The following is a 15,287-nucleotide window of genomic DNA, read 5'->3' on the forward strand; positions in this document are numbered from 1 at the left end:
TATCCCATTATTTTTGGGTTCAGAATATGTTCTTAATCCCTACAACAGATGGATGTGAGGATGTTGGTGGTAGTTTTATGCATCATATCACTAGCTTCTTGTAGACAAGTTTCAACCTTGCTTCCTTCCAGCTACTGGGCACAGTGTTTTTGTTTGAGGGATCTACAACATATTACAGTTAAAAAGTGTGGTTAAACCAGCTGCAGATCCTTTGTAGAATCTGGAATTGGGTTCCCCTAGGGTGTAGAGCTTCATTGAATTTCAGTTCCTTAATGCCACCAATCATAATCTGTTTCACTCATGTGTGCAGTGGTGTGAAAATGAAAATGGAGCAATACTAATGGATTCTTTATTTTTGTGATGTAATATTTCAAAATGGAGTTCATTATATGCCCTTATTCTTTGCTATCCCCAGTTTCAGCCCCTTTATCCTTCATGAGAGTCTGGATACCCACTTTGATACCACTAACAGTCTTTATGTATGACCAGAATTTCTGCAGGATTTGAGAGAGATCTTTAAGTAATATTCTATTATGGTAGTTGTTGAAGGATTCATGAGTTGTCCTCTTGACAGCCAAATATGTCCAATGCACTATCTCTCTATGTATAGCCATATGCTTTGATATACACTTATTATGCAGTAGTCTCTTTATAGTGGCTGTATATTATGGAGGGTTCTTCCAGTCATTACTGTTCTGTTTGTTACCTGTCCATCCAGTGTACGGTCAACTGTTTTTTTAACCTTGAACCACAGTTCTTCCACATGCTCCATTCTACTTAGACACCAGTACTATTATGATTTTACTCAGTGCCAACTACTCTGATGGGAACTGTTCCTGTGTATCCCCTGCTGTCACAGTCTCCGTGAGCTAAACCTTCATTAGGATTCATCCTCCTCCAATTGCCTCTCAATACCTGATCTACAGACTACAGTATCCAAATGAAACATTGAGGTTCACTTTATGCCTGCTGGTTCTAGGATATTAAACTTTTACATATGATAGTTTATGCTTTGGCATGAAAATTACATTCCCACTATCTTCCTAAGAATTCATAGTTAAATGACGTACAAGTAAAGTCTATTGTTCTATGGTAATGAATCTATATTTTGGGTATAGTGATACATCCATTAACCACCATATGAGGTGTGTTATTGGTCTAATCCCTTTAAAAATGCTCTTCAAATAAAAATCATTTCAAATATGATGAATGGTTTGGTAACTTTTCGAAGACATTGCACACTCATTTATTACTGGGCATGCATGGCTGACGAAACTATAAATGATTTTATATTCATACTGGCAAGTTACAATTGTAATGCAAGTACAATATTATTGCCCTGACATACAACAATTATGTTACATATTTACAACTATTCTTCTCATTGAATAACGTGCAACCAAATTATATGCAAACATTTGACAATCTGTGTGTAGAAATTAGCATTTCTATTTTTGATATATATGGTATCAAAGGGACTTAAAACATGGTAAGTCAGACATCTTTAAAATTAAAACATAACTATTTGCAAATTATGAAAAATTTTCTTCGTAGATCATTCACACATCATATGTTCCATGAAGGACACCTGATAACAGTTACACACAGGAAACAACCAGTCCATCTAACATCTGGCAAGAGGTGTACACTAGCTACAAGCATAATGCAGCACACTGCATTAAAAAATACACTACAAATAGATGAAAATATACATAAATAAATTTGTACTTATTATTCAGAAAGTAGAGTCATAAATAAAATAGCTGATTCAGCAATAAAATACAGAGATTGCACACCACATTTGGTATAAAATTTCAGTTCAGGTCACATTTATATAAAATTGATGCTGCAATCTGCAATTTGACAGTTTATCATTATATCACTGTATTTGAGTCAGTAATCTTGCTCGTAACCAATAATAAAATTCATATTCAAGCTCCAGTTGTGAATGTAGCCACTTTCGAGTTTTGTGAGCAACCTTTGGTGGTTTCTTTCGATTCCTATTTTTGTGTGGTTCTGTAAAGAAAAGTTGTGTCATGAATTGTAGAGCTATATAATGAGTTTTACATTATTTTTGATAGCAGAGATCCAGATGGTAAAAAAGCTAATACACAAAATACATACAATACTTTTTTTAATTATGGCATGATTGTGAGATGATGAATCATTCTTTTTAGAGTTGATGAATCATTCTTTTTAGAGTTTAATGCAAAAAAAAAAGTATAATTATTATGAAACATCTATAAATCTGTACATGATGGGTGATTTCCTGTGAACTGGGCCACCCCAAGAAACAATTAGGTAATATTTTTTTATGTTTTAGTTATTTTGTCTGAGGAAGATTAGAAGACATTAAAAATCTCATGGCACACCCATGTGTCATGACATAGTGACTGAGAAACATTGGTGTACAAGGAACCTCTTGAATGTGAAGTCACAAGTTGGTCTTTGGTAAGGCTCATTTGAAAGTGTTGTGTTAACAATTATGACTGGAAAAATATTAGCTGCTAATGACTCACCACATGCATCAGGAATGTGACAGAAAATGAGTGTGTGGGAGGTGCACAGACCAACCTACTCCAGGATGTATGTATTACACTTCATAAAATGGATTCATTGAGCTGGCCGGAGTGGCCGAGTGGTTCTAGGTGCTTCAGTCTGGAACTGCGTGACTGCTATGGTTGCAGGTTCAAATCCTGCCTCGGGCATGGAGGTGTGTGATGTTCTTTGGTTAGTTAGGTTTAAGTAGTTCTAAGTTCTAGGGGTCTGATGACCTCTGATGTTAAGTCCCATAGTGCTCAGAGCCATTTGAACCATTTTGGATGCATTGACATTCAAGTAATGTTCAAAACAAACTGTTTAACTTTGACCACAAGCACTGAATGAAAAATGGTGTGCCAAGTGACCACAAGGGTTTGCACAATTAAGATCAGAGTTGAACTCTTTGGGAATTAGAAACAGTGCAGGGCATTCAGCTAAGTATCGACCCTTATAGAAACGCATACAGAATCATATTGGTGTAATGAGGTGATGAGAACTGATGAAAAGTGATGGCGTGCAACTGAATGCAAAACAGTCTATCACAGAGCTTATCATAAAAGTGGCTATCCTTTAAAGCAGGGGCGAGCAAATGTTGCACGTGGCTCACGAGTGCACAGCGCTGCACGTGTGGTGCTCGCGTGCAATCGTTGACCGGGGCAGTGGTGACAGCCAGCATATTGCGGTAGTGTAGTACTAGAATAGGCTGTGGACGTTGATGCAAAGTGACCACTACGTAGTGAACATTGTATTTCAAGAACTGGAAAATGCAGAGTGAATCAAGGAAACGGAGAAGTGGAGATTTGCTATCTTTTAAAAAGGAATGGGAGGATCATTTTTTCTTTGTGCAAAAACGTGAAAATTTGAAATGTTTATTATGTGGCAGTATTCTCACAGGTCAGCGGAAGTTTAGTGTTGAATGCCATTATAACAAATTTCACAAGGACGAGTACAATTTATTCTCAGATTCTGAGTGGATGGGGAAATCGACTGATCTTAAGAAGAGTGATGTGACAATACTAGATGAATCTGACATAAGTTACTGTTGTCACCAGAGATCTGTGACTTTCTTTTGTCATGTCTCTCATCTAACTGATTTAATATTTTATGGAGCACTGTTTTCAGTTTTTCAGGACGACAACAATGATAGCCCAGCGGTACGTGCAAGTTATAAGTGTGTGCTTAATATAGCGATAGCTGGAAAACCATTTGCTGAAGGTGAGTTTATAAAGGAGTGCATCAATGACACTGCTGATTTACTTTTCTCACTGAATTCAAATCAGTTTTGAGCTATCACTCTTTCTTGGCGGACTGTAAGTTGTCAAATAAATGCCATGGCAGGTGACGTTTGCCCTCAATTAAGGAGTGACGTGCAGGAGTTTATTGCATTTTCCATTGCACTTGATGAGTCCGCAGATATTTCAAACACTGCGCAATTAGTGATTTATGTCCGTGGCATGGACACTGCTCTGCACATAACAGAGAATTTTTTAGATATGATATCTTTAAAAAGCATGACCACTGCCGCGGACATCCTAAAAGCTGTTGAAGAAGCTGTCGATTCAGCTGGCTTAAACTGAGAACGTTTGGCATCAGTGACAACAGATGGAGCACCTGCAATGAAAGGGGAACAAATGGGATTTGTTGGATTACTAAGAAAAAAGCTACAACGTACAGAAGAATCATTGCAAAACATCACTGCATTTTGCACCAAGGAGTATTCTGTGCAAAAGCAGCAAAACTGGGGGATGTCACGCAAGTGGTTATTCTGGCAGTTAATTATTTGAGATCCCATGGCTTACACATCATAGACAGTTTCACACATATTTAGCTGAAGTTGGGGAAGAGTATGGTGACATACCATGCCACAGTTAAGGCCGCTGGCTTAGCTGTGGTAATGTACTTAAAAGATGTTTTTAGCTGAGAATACCAATAAATCAGTTTTTAAAGGACAAAGGAAGGTATGATCCCAAGTTAGAAGATTCAGAGTGGGTTATCGACCTTGCATTTTTAGTGGACATTACCGGGCGCATGACTGCATTGAACACAAGTTTGCAAGAAGAAAATCAGCTAATTTATGAAATGGCTGAAAAGGTGCAAGCTTTCACTAGCAAGTTTGAGCTGTGGGAATGACATCTCTCATCAGGGAATGCAGTGCATTTCCCTACTCTGTCTACTGTGCGAGAACAGAATTGCAAAGAATATGTTTCCGTACATAGTGCAATAAAAGAGGAATTTCTCAAGCGATTTGGGGATATATCATATTTATCCCAAGCTTCTGAATGGTTCTCAAGACCATTTGCTGTTTCTGTAGATGATATTCATCCCAATTTGCAAATGGAATTAATAGATCTACAGTGTAATTCTCGTCTGAGAGACAAGTTCCTTTTGGCAAGAAGTGTAATACACTTTTATCACGACTTTCCACTGCAAGAGTTTCCTCATCTCTATCATGAAGCCGCAAAGATAATGTCAATGTTTGGCTCAACATACATTTGTGAGAGATTTTTTTCTGTTAAGTCTCTGTTAAGAGCAAACATCAGTGATGAAAATTTACATAACTGTTTGCATTTGTCTGTATGTAGAAATTTTGTTCCAGACATTAAACGTATTGTAAACCCCCCTGTGATAATTAAATAAAACGTATTGTAGGTAATAGGTACTCTTTCAAACCATGATTTCTTTCAAGCACTCCTACTAATCTTATTCCTTCATTCAATAAAGCAAGTTAGGAAACAAAACGCATTACAGAGAAAGGAGCGGAGGGATGGTGTGGTGGGGAGGGGAGAGAAGTGGGTGGTCAGCTTGCCTCTGTGTGCACGCAGAACACCTGTTAACTGCGCACGAGCAAGTGCACTGCACAGGTGCAGGATTCCTGCCCATCCCTGCTTTAAGGCATAACAGCAGTAAGTGCAATAATGTTTTATAGATATGGAACAAAGAAAGATCCACAGACTGAATTTGTCCATTGGTTCCAGGTGGTATGAACTGCAATGTCATACATTTTCCAGGAGGGATAGTTTGCTCTAAAGGAGGATGGTTTTTATAAACAGACCATGAATCAGGCAAAAGCAAATTATTTTGACCAGCTACTGGCCAAGAGCAGTGCTCATACCATAGTTGTACTTCTGTTATGCCCATTTTCCCACTCTTGCTTGCTGTGACATAAATATTCCCTACTGCCCATGCAATATCATGCATATGAGAAATACTTGTAGGCAGCACAGCACCTCCAACTTCTTGTGGCACATAAATAACTTTCCAGCCAATTTGCCATCCAGAAATGATGGCATAAGTTAGTTTATCTTGTCTACAAATTTTCAGACCAATTCTGCAGTTTGCTGTGCATCATCAAGTTGATGTATTGTTTGAAATTTTGTTACCTTACATTTTCCAATTCTGTAGCACTGTTTGAAGTTTTACAACCACCCTGTGCTTCCCTTGAGATCATTGCAGTCTATGTCATGTGCAATTTGATGTGCATAACATAGTAGGTCACTATCATGCACTCTTGTAAATTTTATTGAGCATACTTGAAGTGCGCAAACACCAGTTTCTGTAACAAGTGTGCCTTGTGCTCCCTTAAATATCTGTAATTTTTATTATGCACTACAAGATCATATTGCTGTGAATTTATTCAAAACCTGTTCTTTTTTAACAATGCTGCAGGTGGTCTTCCATGTACATAATGATGTTTAATACTCACTCCTTGGACAAAGATTGTCCTTTATTACAGTTCACTGGAGATTGGATTTGTGGCTCCCTATGTGGCAAGGGTGATGAACTGTATGGATCAACATCTGTTTCAATATCAGTTTTATGTGTTAAGCATGGATCACAATTGTTATACACCTCATGTACATTGTCCGCACAGTTGAGCTTATACGACACCACACATTCCACTGATTCATCTTACAGAAATGCTAATATTTCATCTGCCACTTCTTTCTCACTCTGTGAAATTCCTTGGTTTCCTTACTGATGAAATGTCAACTTTTACAGCTGTTGTTGTAGATAAAATGCAATGTTTGCTTCATTTATCGTTGTCATTGCTCTGCTTTGTATCAACACCACTAGCACTCTAGCACAATTGTGAGTTACTCATTGACTAAGCAGTTCAACTATGCTCCAAGCCTCAGGCTGTGCTTACCATTGGATGGCCAAGTCCAGCTCCCTGTTGCCATTAGCAGCCAATATTGTGGTTGCATGATAGACAATATGTGGGTTATCAAACGCCATAAGCATCATTAGCCTTTTATGACCTCAAACTCGAGGAGTTCCTTGTTAGATTTTTTTCTTCCATCATCATCCATCACTAGGTATCAGTTGAATTCTATGATTCACATCATATTGAACTACACTACACTTGTGAATCCAGTCTTATGAGGCTTATTGTGGTATCACTCATCTTTTAATGCTGAATACAAATGACAGTATATTATTTTTTATTTTATTATGGGTTAATTTACTAACTGTTAAATGAATGATCAGGAAAGGCTTAACTAGTTAATTAGTACATTGGCTTTCACAATGAGAAGAATTTGGCATAGAATGTGCAGTGTGGACCTTTATTTGCTGTAATATTTGCTGTATTTTAGTTAATATAAATATTTTCTCCTTGCAGTCTTGCAATAGACAGAGTTGATTATTAGTTTTATTTCACTTTGTGAGAAGGATCAGAGAAATAAGCACTGTATCGTTTGAGAAATACAGAGGTGAGTGAGTGTGCAGGGACTGACCCCAGTTCATTGCTGCTAGCATCATGTCATCATAATGCACCTGTGCATAACGTACAAAGTATTGTGCCATAATCTAAGAGTGAACATAAAAATTGAAATAGCTTCTGCAAACTTTGTCACTGTATGCTTCAGTATATTAATGTTAAAATTATTAAATCTCAGAAGGATAAGATGAATATGTTTTGCTAAATATATTATTTCAAGAAAAAATAAATGGCACTAAATAATAAAGCCAGAAAGTCAAAAATTGGTCAGAATGTGCAAATGCATGTCACAATCAAAAATTACAAGTCTCAACTTGATCAGAGCAATATTATGGTCAAAACTGGTGTTTTTATAAAAATTAGAAGGCACTAATTACTATATGAAACTTCATACATAGACTCAGTTTGATATAAAAACAATAACTATGTGACGGCACTAAGCTACCTCTAACATTTTTAAATTAGTTACTAAAAACCAAATCTGGAACAAAAAGTCCCTATTCATGTTAGATTAAGTGTCATTTGCAATTGTTATACAAGGTTTCAAAATTTTAAACATGGCTGAAGCAGTGACTGTTGAAGATCTTCATGGTAAATGATAATAGCCAAAAAGTTGCAGGATAAGGATTTATTGCAATCCTTGACCACAGTTTTGGTACATCTAAATAGACCTTCATCAGAAGCAAAAATACACTAAAATCACATCCTGCAGTGGAGATGGATAAAACATGAATAAGAACAGACTGAATAAACATGGCGGCTCAGATGAGCGACCTGAGTCCCAAAGATTAATGTTGTCTATGGTCGATATGACCTATCGATGCCACAATATGATTATGAACTTTATTCATTTTGTTGTGTCTAAATAGTTTTTGCTGGTTTGTACCTGGTGTGATTTGCATTCGTGGGTTGGTCCTCACATTGTAAGCCCAGGCCCTGATACAAGGGGTGAACTTTTAGTGAAGGCCCACCTACAAATTTAATGTTTGTTTCTGTGCTCAAACTGATGAGCTAAGGACATCAGCTGGGCAAATCATGCATCAAATAGGTGTACTGATCATTTTTTATAATTTTTTAAAAAATAATGTTTAGTAGTTTGCCTGATATAATAAACAGATTGTGTTACAAAAATTCATACCCAAAATTTTTCATTGCTTCACTGGAACATTCATACCGTATATTGCTTCCTACCTTCTCCTTTTATTTCCCTTGCTCTATAGCAGTGATGAGTGTTGTGCATGAAACATTTATGGTACTGCACTGTGTTTACACAGCTCCACAGAGCACGATTTACTACTAGCCAAGTGCTACCATCGCTTCTGAAATATTTAGGGTGGTGTGCCACCTACCAGCAGGGTTAGAAACTGCCAGGTTTGGCAGACAAAATATAAATGTGAAGATGCTTGTTTTCAACTTGTTCATCCTACTTTCCTTTGTGCTGAAAGGAATTTTCTTTATTTACTTAATAATATATTTGGGATATATTATCTTTAGTTTGGTGGTTATCTGTTGGAAATATGTGAGAGAATTGCACAGTGAAAGTAAAATCTGTAACTTGAACACATTTATGGTCCATGTTCCAGTGTGAACTATTGTTGTGTTCCATGTTATTGCCTGATGAGAAGTTTTCTCACCAAGTAATTAAAAGCATAAAAATGAATTAGAGATACAACAGTATTTTTAAGATATCAAAGCAAAAGAGACTATCCTTCCACAAGGCTGCAGTAGTCCACGGAACTGCACATTACAAATCTTAAAATGAAAGCTGTATGGGGAAATAATTTGGCACAACCTGGACAAAGCTGTGCATTTACTTTGCAAGAGGAGAAGTCATATATACAGCATGCTGTCAAAATGAGTGAGTTCAGATTCTTGATTTCCACCCTTGACCTTTGCTGCATTGTAAAATTGTACCTGGGTTCGCGTGGCCATGAAGAATTTAGATTCACCAACAAGTTTCCTGAAAAATGTTGGGCTGAGTCAATTGTTCAGCAACACCGTGACCAATAATCACAATGATTGTCATTTTATATTAAGAGGAATAGAGCTGCTGTGAACATAGACATCATAAATGTTTACTTTGAGAACATTGGGAAGCAATTGGAACTCATTGCTCCTGAAAATATTCATGGTGGCCATAAGACAAACCTGGTTAATGACCTGGGCAAGAAAAGGGTCTTAACTAAACAGGAATATAAAAATCACAGTGAATTCCAGCAAAACTTTGGGCTTTGCCATGATGTGTGAATATGTGGCTGACATCTTACACCACGTATCAGTTATACATCAGAGAAAATGTGGGATACTTGGATGGAAGACAGCCCTCTATCAGCCAGATATAGCCCATGAAAAGTGGTTGATTTGACTGAACCAGTTTTGAAAACTGGTTCATGGCTTTACTTTTACCTGAGCTGAAGAAGAAAGATGTAAGGTTATTACAGAGGACAATACAAGCAGTCATATTAGTCCAAGGATTATTAAGTTGGGTGAATCCAATGATATTTTGTTCAATGCCTTACCTTCATATGCAACGCACCTGACCCAACCTCCGCACATGTCTTATTTTTATCCTATGAAATTCTGGTGGTATCTCAAAAGATTTATTCCATCACTGTTACGGAAGTTGGTGGACAGGTTGGTTGACAATGGACCTTCTAATTTAAAAGTTGGTTTCAGAAAATCAAGGCTCTACACTAAACAGAAATGAAATGATAAGCAGGTTACCAAATAATGAACTAGGTTCCTCACACCATCGGAGAGTGCTTCCTTCATAGATAATCTCAAATCAATGAGGCACAAGAACTCTTACCAACTCAGGTAGTACTATCAGGAGGGGGAATAAGTCCATGTTGAGCCAGGGAACAGTGTACATGCCACAATATAGCTGATCACTCAATCAGCAGTCCAAGGAAGATGAACCTGGACCTTGAAGAACTTCAGGAAAGAAACAGAGATGTACAGTATTGTATATAATTGATTGATTGAATTGATTGAGAGGGGTTATGGGACCTAACGGCAAGGTCATCAGTCCTGCAATTCCGAAATTAGTCACAGAAGAAAAAGGATCTGCTAAAAATGGATGGATCCAGTCAAGGGAGTGAAATTATAAAGTAATGAATATTAAACACACACAATAAATGCATAAAAGATGAGACCAAATCTAAAAACTGGAAGAAGAAGGGGGAGGGGGAGGGGGGCAGTCATGGGGTCACAGACCAAGAAGACTGTAAAAGAAGTCCCAACCATGACCAACCTGCCCCTGCTCCAAGACTTAAGTAGAACCTTATATCTGGAAATGAAAACCACTTTCATGGAAGAAACTGAGGACCAGTTCAACCATCTGTGGATCATTTGCTAACATTAAATTTAAGGAATCAGGAAGACTATACTTAACTCAAAGGGCTGTAAGAAGGGGACAGTCCACCAATATGAGAAATATTGTCTGACTCCACAACCACACTTTGGGGTGGGTTATTACGTAGGAGAAAACAATGGGTGAGCTAGATATGACCAATGCATAAACAGCAAAAAACAGTGGAATCCTTCCGAGAGGAGCAGAAGGAAGAGTGCCAAACTGCTGTAGACTCCTTGATTGTGTGGAGTAATTGCTATGAGCAGTAGCACTCCAGATGACATTCCACTTTTGGCCAAAGAGAAATTTGATGTTGATCCAAATGTCAGCAGCTGGAATCATGAAAGGAAATGGGTGGTAAGTATCTGCTTCTCTAGCCAAATGGTCAGCCAGTTCATTCCCTGGGGTGCCCACATGACTTGCTTGGGACGCAGAGGAAGATGACTGAACAGGTGGCTTATACAAGGGCAAAGAGAAGGTCATGGATAGCAGAGACCAAAGGGTGACAAGAGTAGCCTCGGTCAATAGCCTGCAGGCTGCTCATAGAGTCTGAACAAACTAAAGCACTGTGGAGGGAGGCCTGAGAAACAAAAAAGAGGGCCCTGTGAATGGCTAGAAGCTCTGCTGTGACCACACTACATGATCCCGGCAATAAATGGTGTTTGAAGCCAGTAGAAGACGTGAAAATATAACCCATCTAATCAGTTGTCTTAGAACCATCAGGGTGAAAGATTGTGGCACAATGGAACCCTTCAGGGATGGAAAAACAAGATGCCGGAAAACCAATGGAGCAACAGAGACCTTAGGACCCTGGAACAGACTGGTCCTAATCTGTTGTCTAGCACCATCCAAGGTGGGGGGGGGGGGGGGGGGGAGGGGGCAGGGAGGAGGAAAGACAGGGGGTGCAGTCCAGTAAGTGGAGATATAGATCCCAACAGAGGGAAGTGAGATGCACGCCAACTGACAATCCCACTTGTGGATGGGTGTTACGAGGGGGAAGAGCACTGGGTATACAAAACAGTCAGGATGGCGAATGGTGATTGCATTAGAAACAAGGAGTTGGCTCCATTGGAGGCATAGAGGGGAAATCCTCACTTCTGTGAGGAGACTATCAACAGGACTAGTGTGAAAGGCACCAATAGCCAGATGCACCCAACAATGATGGACAGGTCAAGGAGTTTCAAAGTGGGAGGAGCTGCTGAGCCATAAACCTGACTACCGTAATCTAGTCTGGGCAAGATCAGAACATGGTAAATATGGAGAAGAATAGAATGGTTTGCACCCCAAGACGTGTGGTCCACAAGACGGAGAGCATTATGCTTCCACATACATGTAGTCTTTAGGTGGTGAATGTGGGGCAGCCATGTCAGCTTGTTATCAAACAGAAAGCCCAAGAAAGGGGACTGTGCTAAAACATTGAGAAGCTGGTTGCCTAAATAAAGTTCTGGATCAGGATGTACTGTGGGTTGATGACAAAAATGCATAACCCGCATTTTGGAGGGAGAAAACAGGAAGCCGTGGGTGGTGGCACATGCAGAGGCCCATCAAATGGTGCCTTGAAGCTGCTGCTCAGCAGATGCTACCAAGTGGGAGCTGCACCAGAAGCAAAAATCATCGACGTACTATGCTGGGGTAACCAGAAGCCCAACAGAGGTCACAAGCCTATTGATGGCAATGAGGATGAGTGTGACACTTAGCACAGAACCCTGTGGGATACCATTCTCCTGAACCTGAGGGGTGCTGAGTGAAATGCCAACTCGAAACCAGAAAAGCCAGTGAGATAAAAACTTGTGGATAGAAATTGGAATGGGACCATGGAAGTCCCAGTCATGGAGGGTAACTAAAATGTGATGGCACCAAGCCACATCATGTGCCTTATGTAGGTCAAAGAAGACCAAAACTAGGTGCCGGCAGTGAGTAAAAGCCTGCTGGATGGCTGATTCCAATTGGCGTAATTAGTCAGTGGGAGATCACCCTGCCTGGAGGCCACACTGGTATGGAGCAAAAGGCCCAAAGATTCAAGTACCCAAAATAATCTGAAGCTGACCATCCTTTTGAACAGTTTACAAAGTACATTCATCAGGCTAATTGGGCAGTAGCTGTCTAGAGTAGTTGGGTTTTTTCTGGGCATAAGGATGGTGTAACTATACTGTCTCACCATTGTGACAGAAAAACACCTGTGAGCCAAATGTGGTTGAAACCCAGAGGAGCTGTTGCCTCTGGGGAACATACAAGTGTTGGATCATCTGGTTGTGGATGGAATCTTGGCCTGAGGCAGTGTCTCAGGAAGACCTAAGAGCCTGCACTAATTCCCTTTCAGTGCATTACAGGGCTCAATGTGGTGTGGGACGAAACAGAGAGGGGGGGGGGGGGTGTCTGCTCAACTCTGCATTTCTGCTGGAGAAAGGTAGTAGGGTAGGAAGAGGATGATGATGCTGTTGCAAAGTGTGTTGCGAGGTGTTCTGCAAGGACCAATGGATCAGTACGCAGATCACCTTGGAGGTTCAGAACCTGGACAGTTGACTGTCACTGGCAGCCCAGAAAGCTATGAAGCTTGGACCAAACCTGCGATGAAGAGGCATATGTCCCCAGGGAGGAAACATAGTGCTCCCAGCATTCCTTTTTACTCCGCTTAATATGGTAATGAGCCTTGGCATGGAGAGGCTTAAAAGTGAGGAGGTTGGTCTGTGAAGGGTGTCACTTAAATCACTGCAGTGCCTGTTGGCGGTCCTGGACAGCGACTGTGATTTCCTTGGCCCACCACAGTACCAGTCGACTATGAGGGGGACCTGTGGATAGGGGGACAGCAGTACCTGCAGCATGGAGAAAGTGGCAGAGATGTCTTGCACAACTACATCAATGGGTGTTGAGATGGAAGTGTCAAAGTCCACAGAAGACATAAAGGCCAATTGGCCTTGTGGAATGCGCAGCTTGGGGGCCTGTCTGCCTGGCAGCAGCAGGGGAATGATAGAATCACTGGAAATGGTCACTTTCACAAAGATCATCATGGGATGACCAGTGTAGGGAAGACACAAGAGCAGGGGAGGAGGTCATCAGATCGATAGCAGAGAAGGTGCCATGAGCAGCACTGAAGTTGGTAGGGGAACCATCATTGAGGAGACACATATTGAGGTCCGTGGTAAGTTGGTCAATTAGGATACCCATACCTATTGAAGTGACACTCCCCCACAGTGGATGGAGAGCATTGAAATCCCCCAGGAGGAGAAAAGGGGACGGGAGTTGTCGGATTAAGATAAACAGGGCAATGTAAGGAAGTTGCTTACCTGGAGGGACGTAGACATTGCAAATGGTGACTGCTGGAGTCGTGTGCACTCTAATTGCTATCATTTCCACGTTGGTATGTAGGGGGATCAAATCACTAATGACATCAGAGCAAACCGAAGTGCAGACCCCACCAGATGGTATCCTGGGGCCAGCACAGCTCTGACAGAGCTCCTGATAACTGCAAAATTTAGGAGAGTGGTCATCATGGAAATGTGTTTCTTAAAGATCAATACATAATGCAGAATAGAAAGAGACAAGATGTTGCATTTCTGGTAGGTGACAATAGTATCCATTGCAATTCCACTGGATGATTATGTGGTGAAAGTCCAAGATTAACATGAAGAAGCCGAGGAGGATGGGGTGACATCCATAAATAAGATGACTCAGGTTGCAAGGAGGGAGATGGCACATCCAGGGGCACTGAGGGGTGTGTTATATTGGGATTTATGTTTCTTCTTCTCTTTCTGAGGTAGAGGAGGGCAGGCCAGAGGGGGAGTACAGGCTTCTGCAAGATCTGGAACTGAAAGGAGTCGACGAGCTTGGGGCATACAGATGGTGTGCCTCATGGCTGAGTGGTGGTAAGAATCTTCTGGCCTGAGAGATGCCACAGAGAGAAGTCCTGGGAGGGAGCCCGATCACTGGCAGATGCTGAAGAAAGGGGGCGCTTCTTTGGCCAAGGAGGGGGAGTAGCCCCCCGATGGAAGGTCGTGGGAACTTCAGGGAGAGAGGGATGTGGCTGGGTCAAGGATGAGGGGGAGGAGGAGGAAATGAAGTAACAGAGGTGAAGGTTGAAGATAGTGTCACTGGATGGAAGCTCTCATACTTTTGGCGAGTCTCAGCATAAGACAGGCGATCTAAGGACTTGTATTCTTGGATCTTCTTTTCTCTCTTGTAAGCTGGGCAATCTGGCAAGCAAGGGGAGAGGCAGTCAGCACAATTGACACACACAGTTGGGCTTCCCTCACGGAGTGGGTGGCCACAGTCACCACACAAAGAGTCTGCTAGACAGTGGGAAGACATATGCCCAAAATGCAAGCATCGAAAGCACCACATAGGTGGAAGGATGTACAGGTTCACATCATATTTGTAGCACATATTGACCTTCTGTGGCAGGGTATCCCCCTCAAAAGTCAGAATGAAGGCGCCAGTATTGGTGCAGTTGTCTTTGTGACCCATCTGCACACGTTGAACAAAATGAATGCCACGCTGTGCCAGATTAACCTGGATTTCCTCATCAGTTTGCAGGATGAGGTCCCTATGAAAAATGTCTCCTTGGACCATATTCAGAGACTGGTGAGGAGTTATGGACACTTGGACATTGCCATGACAATCACTGACATGAAGAGCTATGGATCAGCTTTGATCAACAGGGAGCCCAACCACATCTCA

General features: G+C 40.8%; 1 protein-coding gene across 1 annotated transcript in view; it reads right to left on the reverse strand.

Moving 5' to 3' along the window:
- Positions 1-1,427: 1,427 nt before the first annotated feature.
- Positions 1,428-15,287, reverse strand: part of LOC124567300 (uronyl 2-sulfotransferase-like) — a 191,964-nt gene continuing 178,104 nt past the window's right edge. Inside the window, exon 5 of the mRNA XM_047131034.1 lies at positions 1,428-2,016. Coding sequence (XP_046986990.1) covers positions 1,880-2,016 — 137 coding nt within the window. The 3' untranslated portion in view covers positions 1,428-1,879. The remainder of the gene's footprint in view (positions 2,017-15,287) is intronic.

The sequence above is a fragment of the Schistocerca americana genome, chromosome 1 (genome assembly GCF_021461395.2).
Source record: "Schistocerca americana isolate TAMUIC-IGC-003095 chromosome 1, iqSchAmer2.1, whole genome shotgun sequence".
Classification (NCBI taxonomy): domain Eukaryota; kingdom Metazoa; phylum Arthropoda; class Insecta; order Orthoptera; family Acrididae; genus Schistocerca; species Schistocerca americana.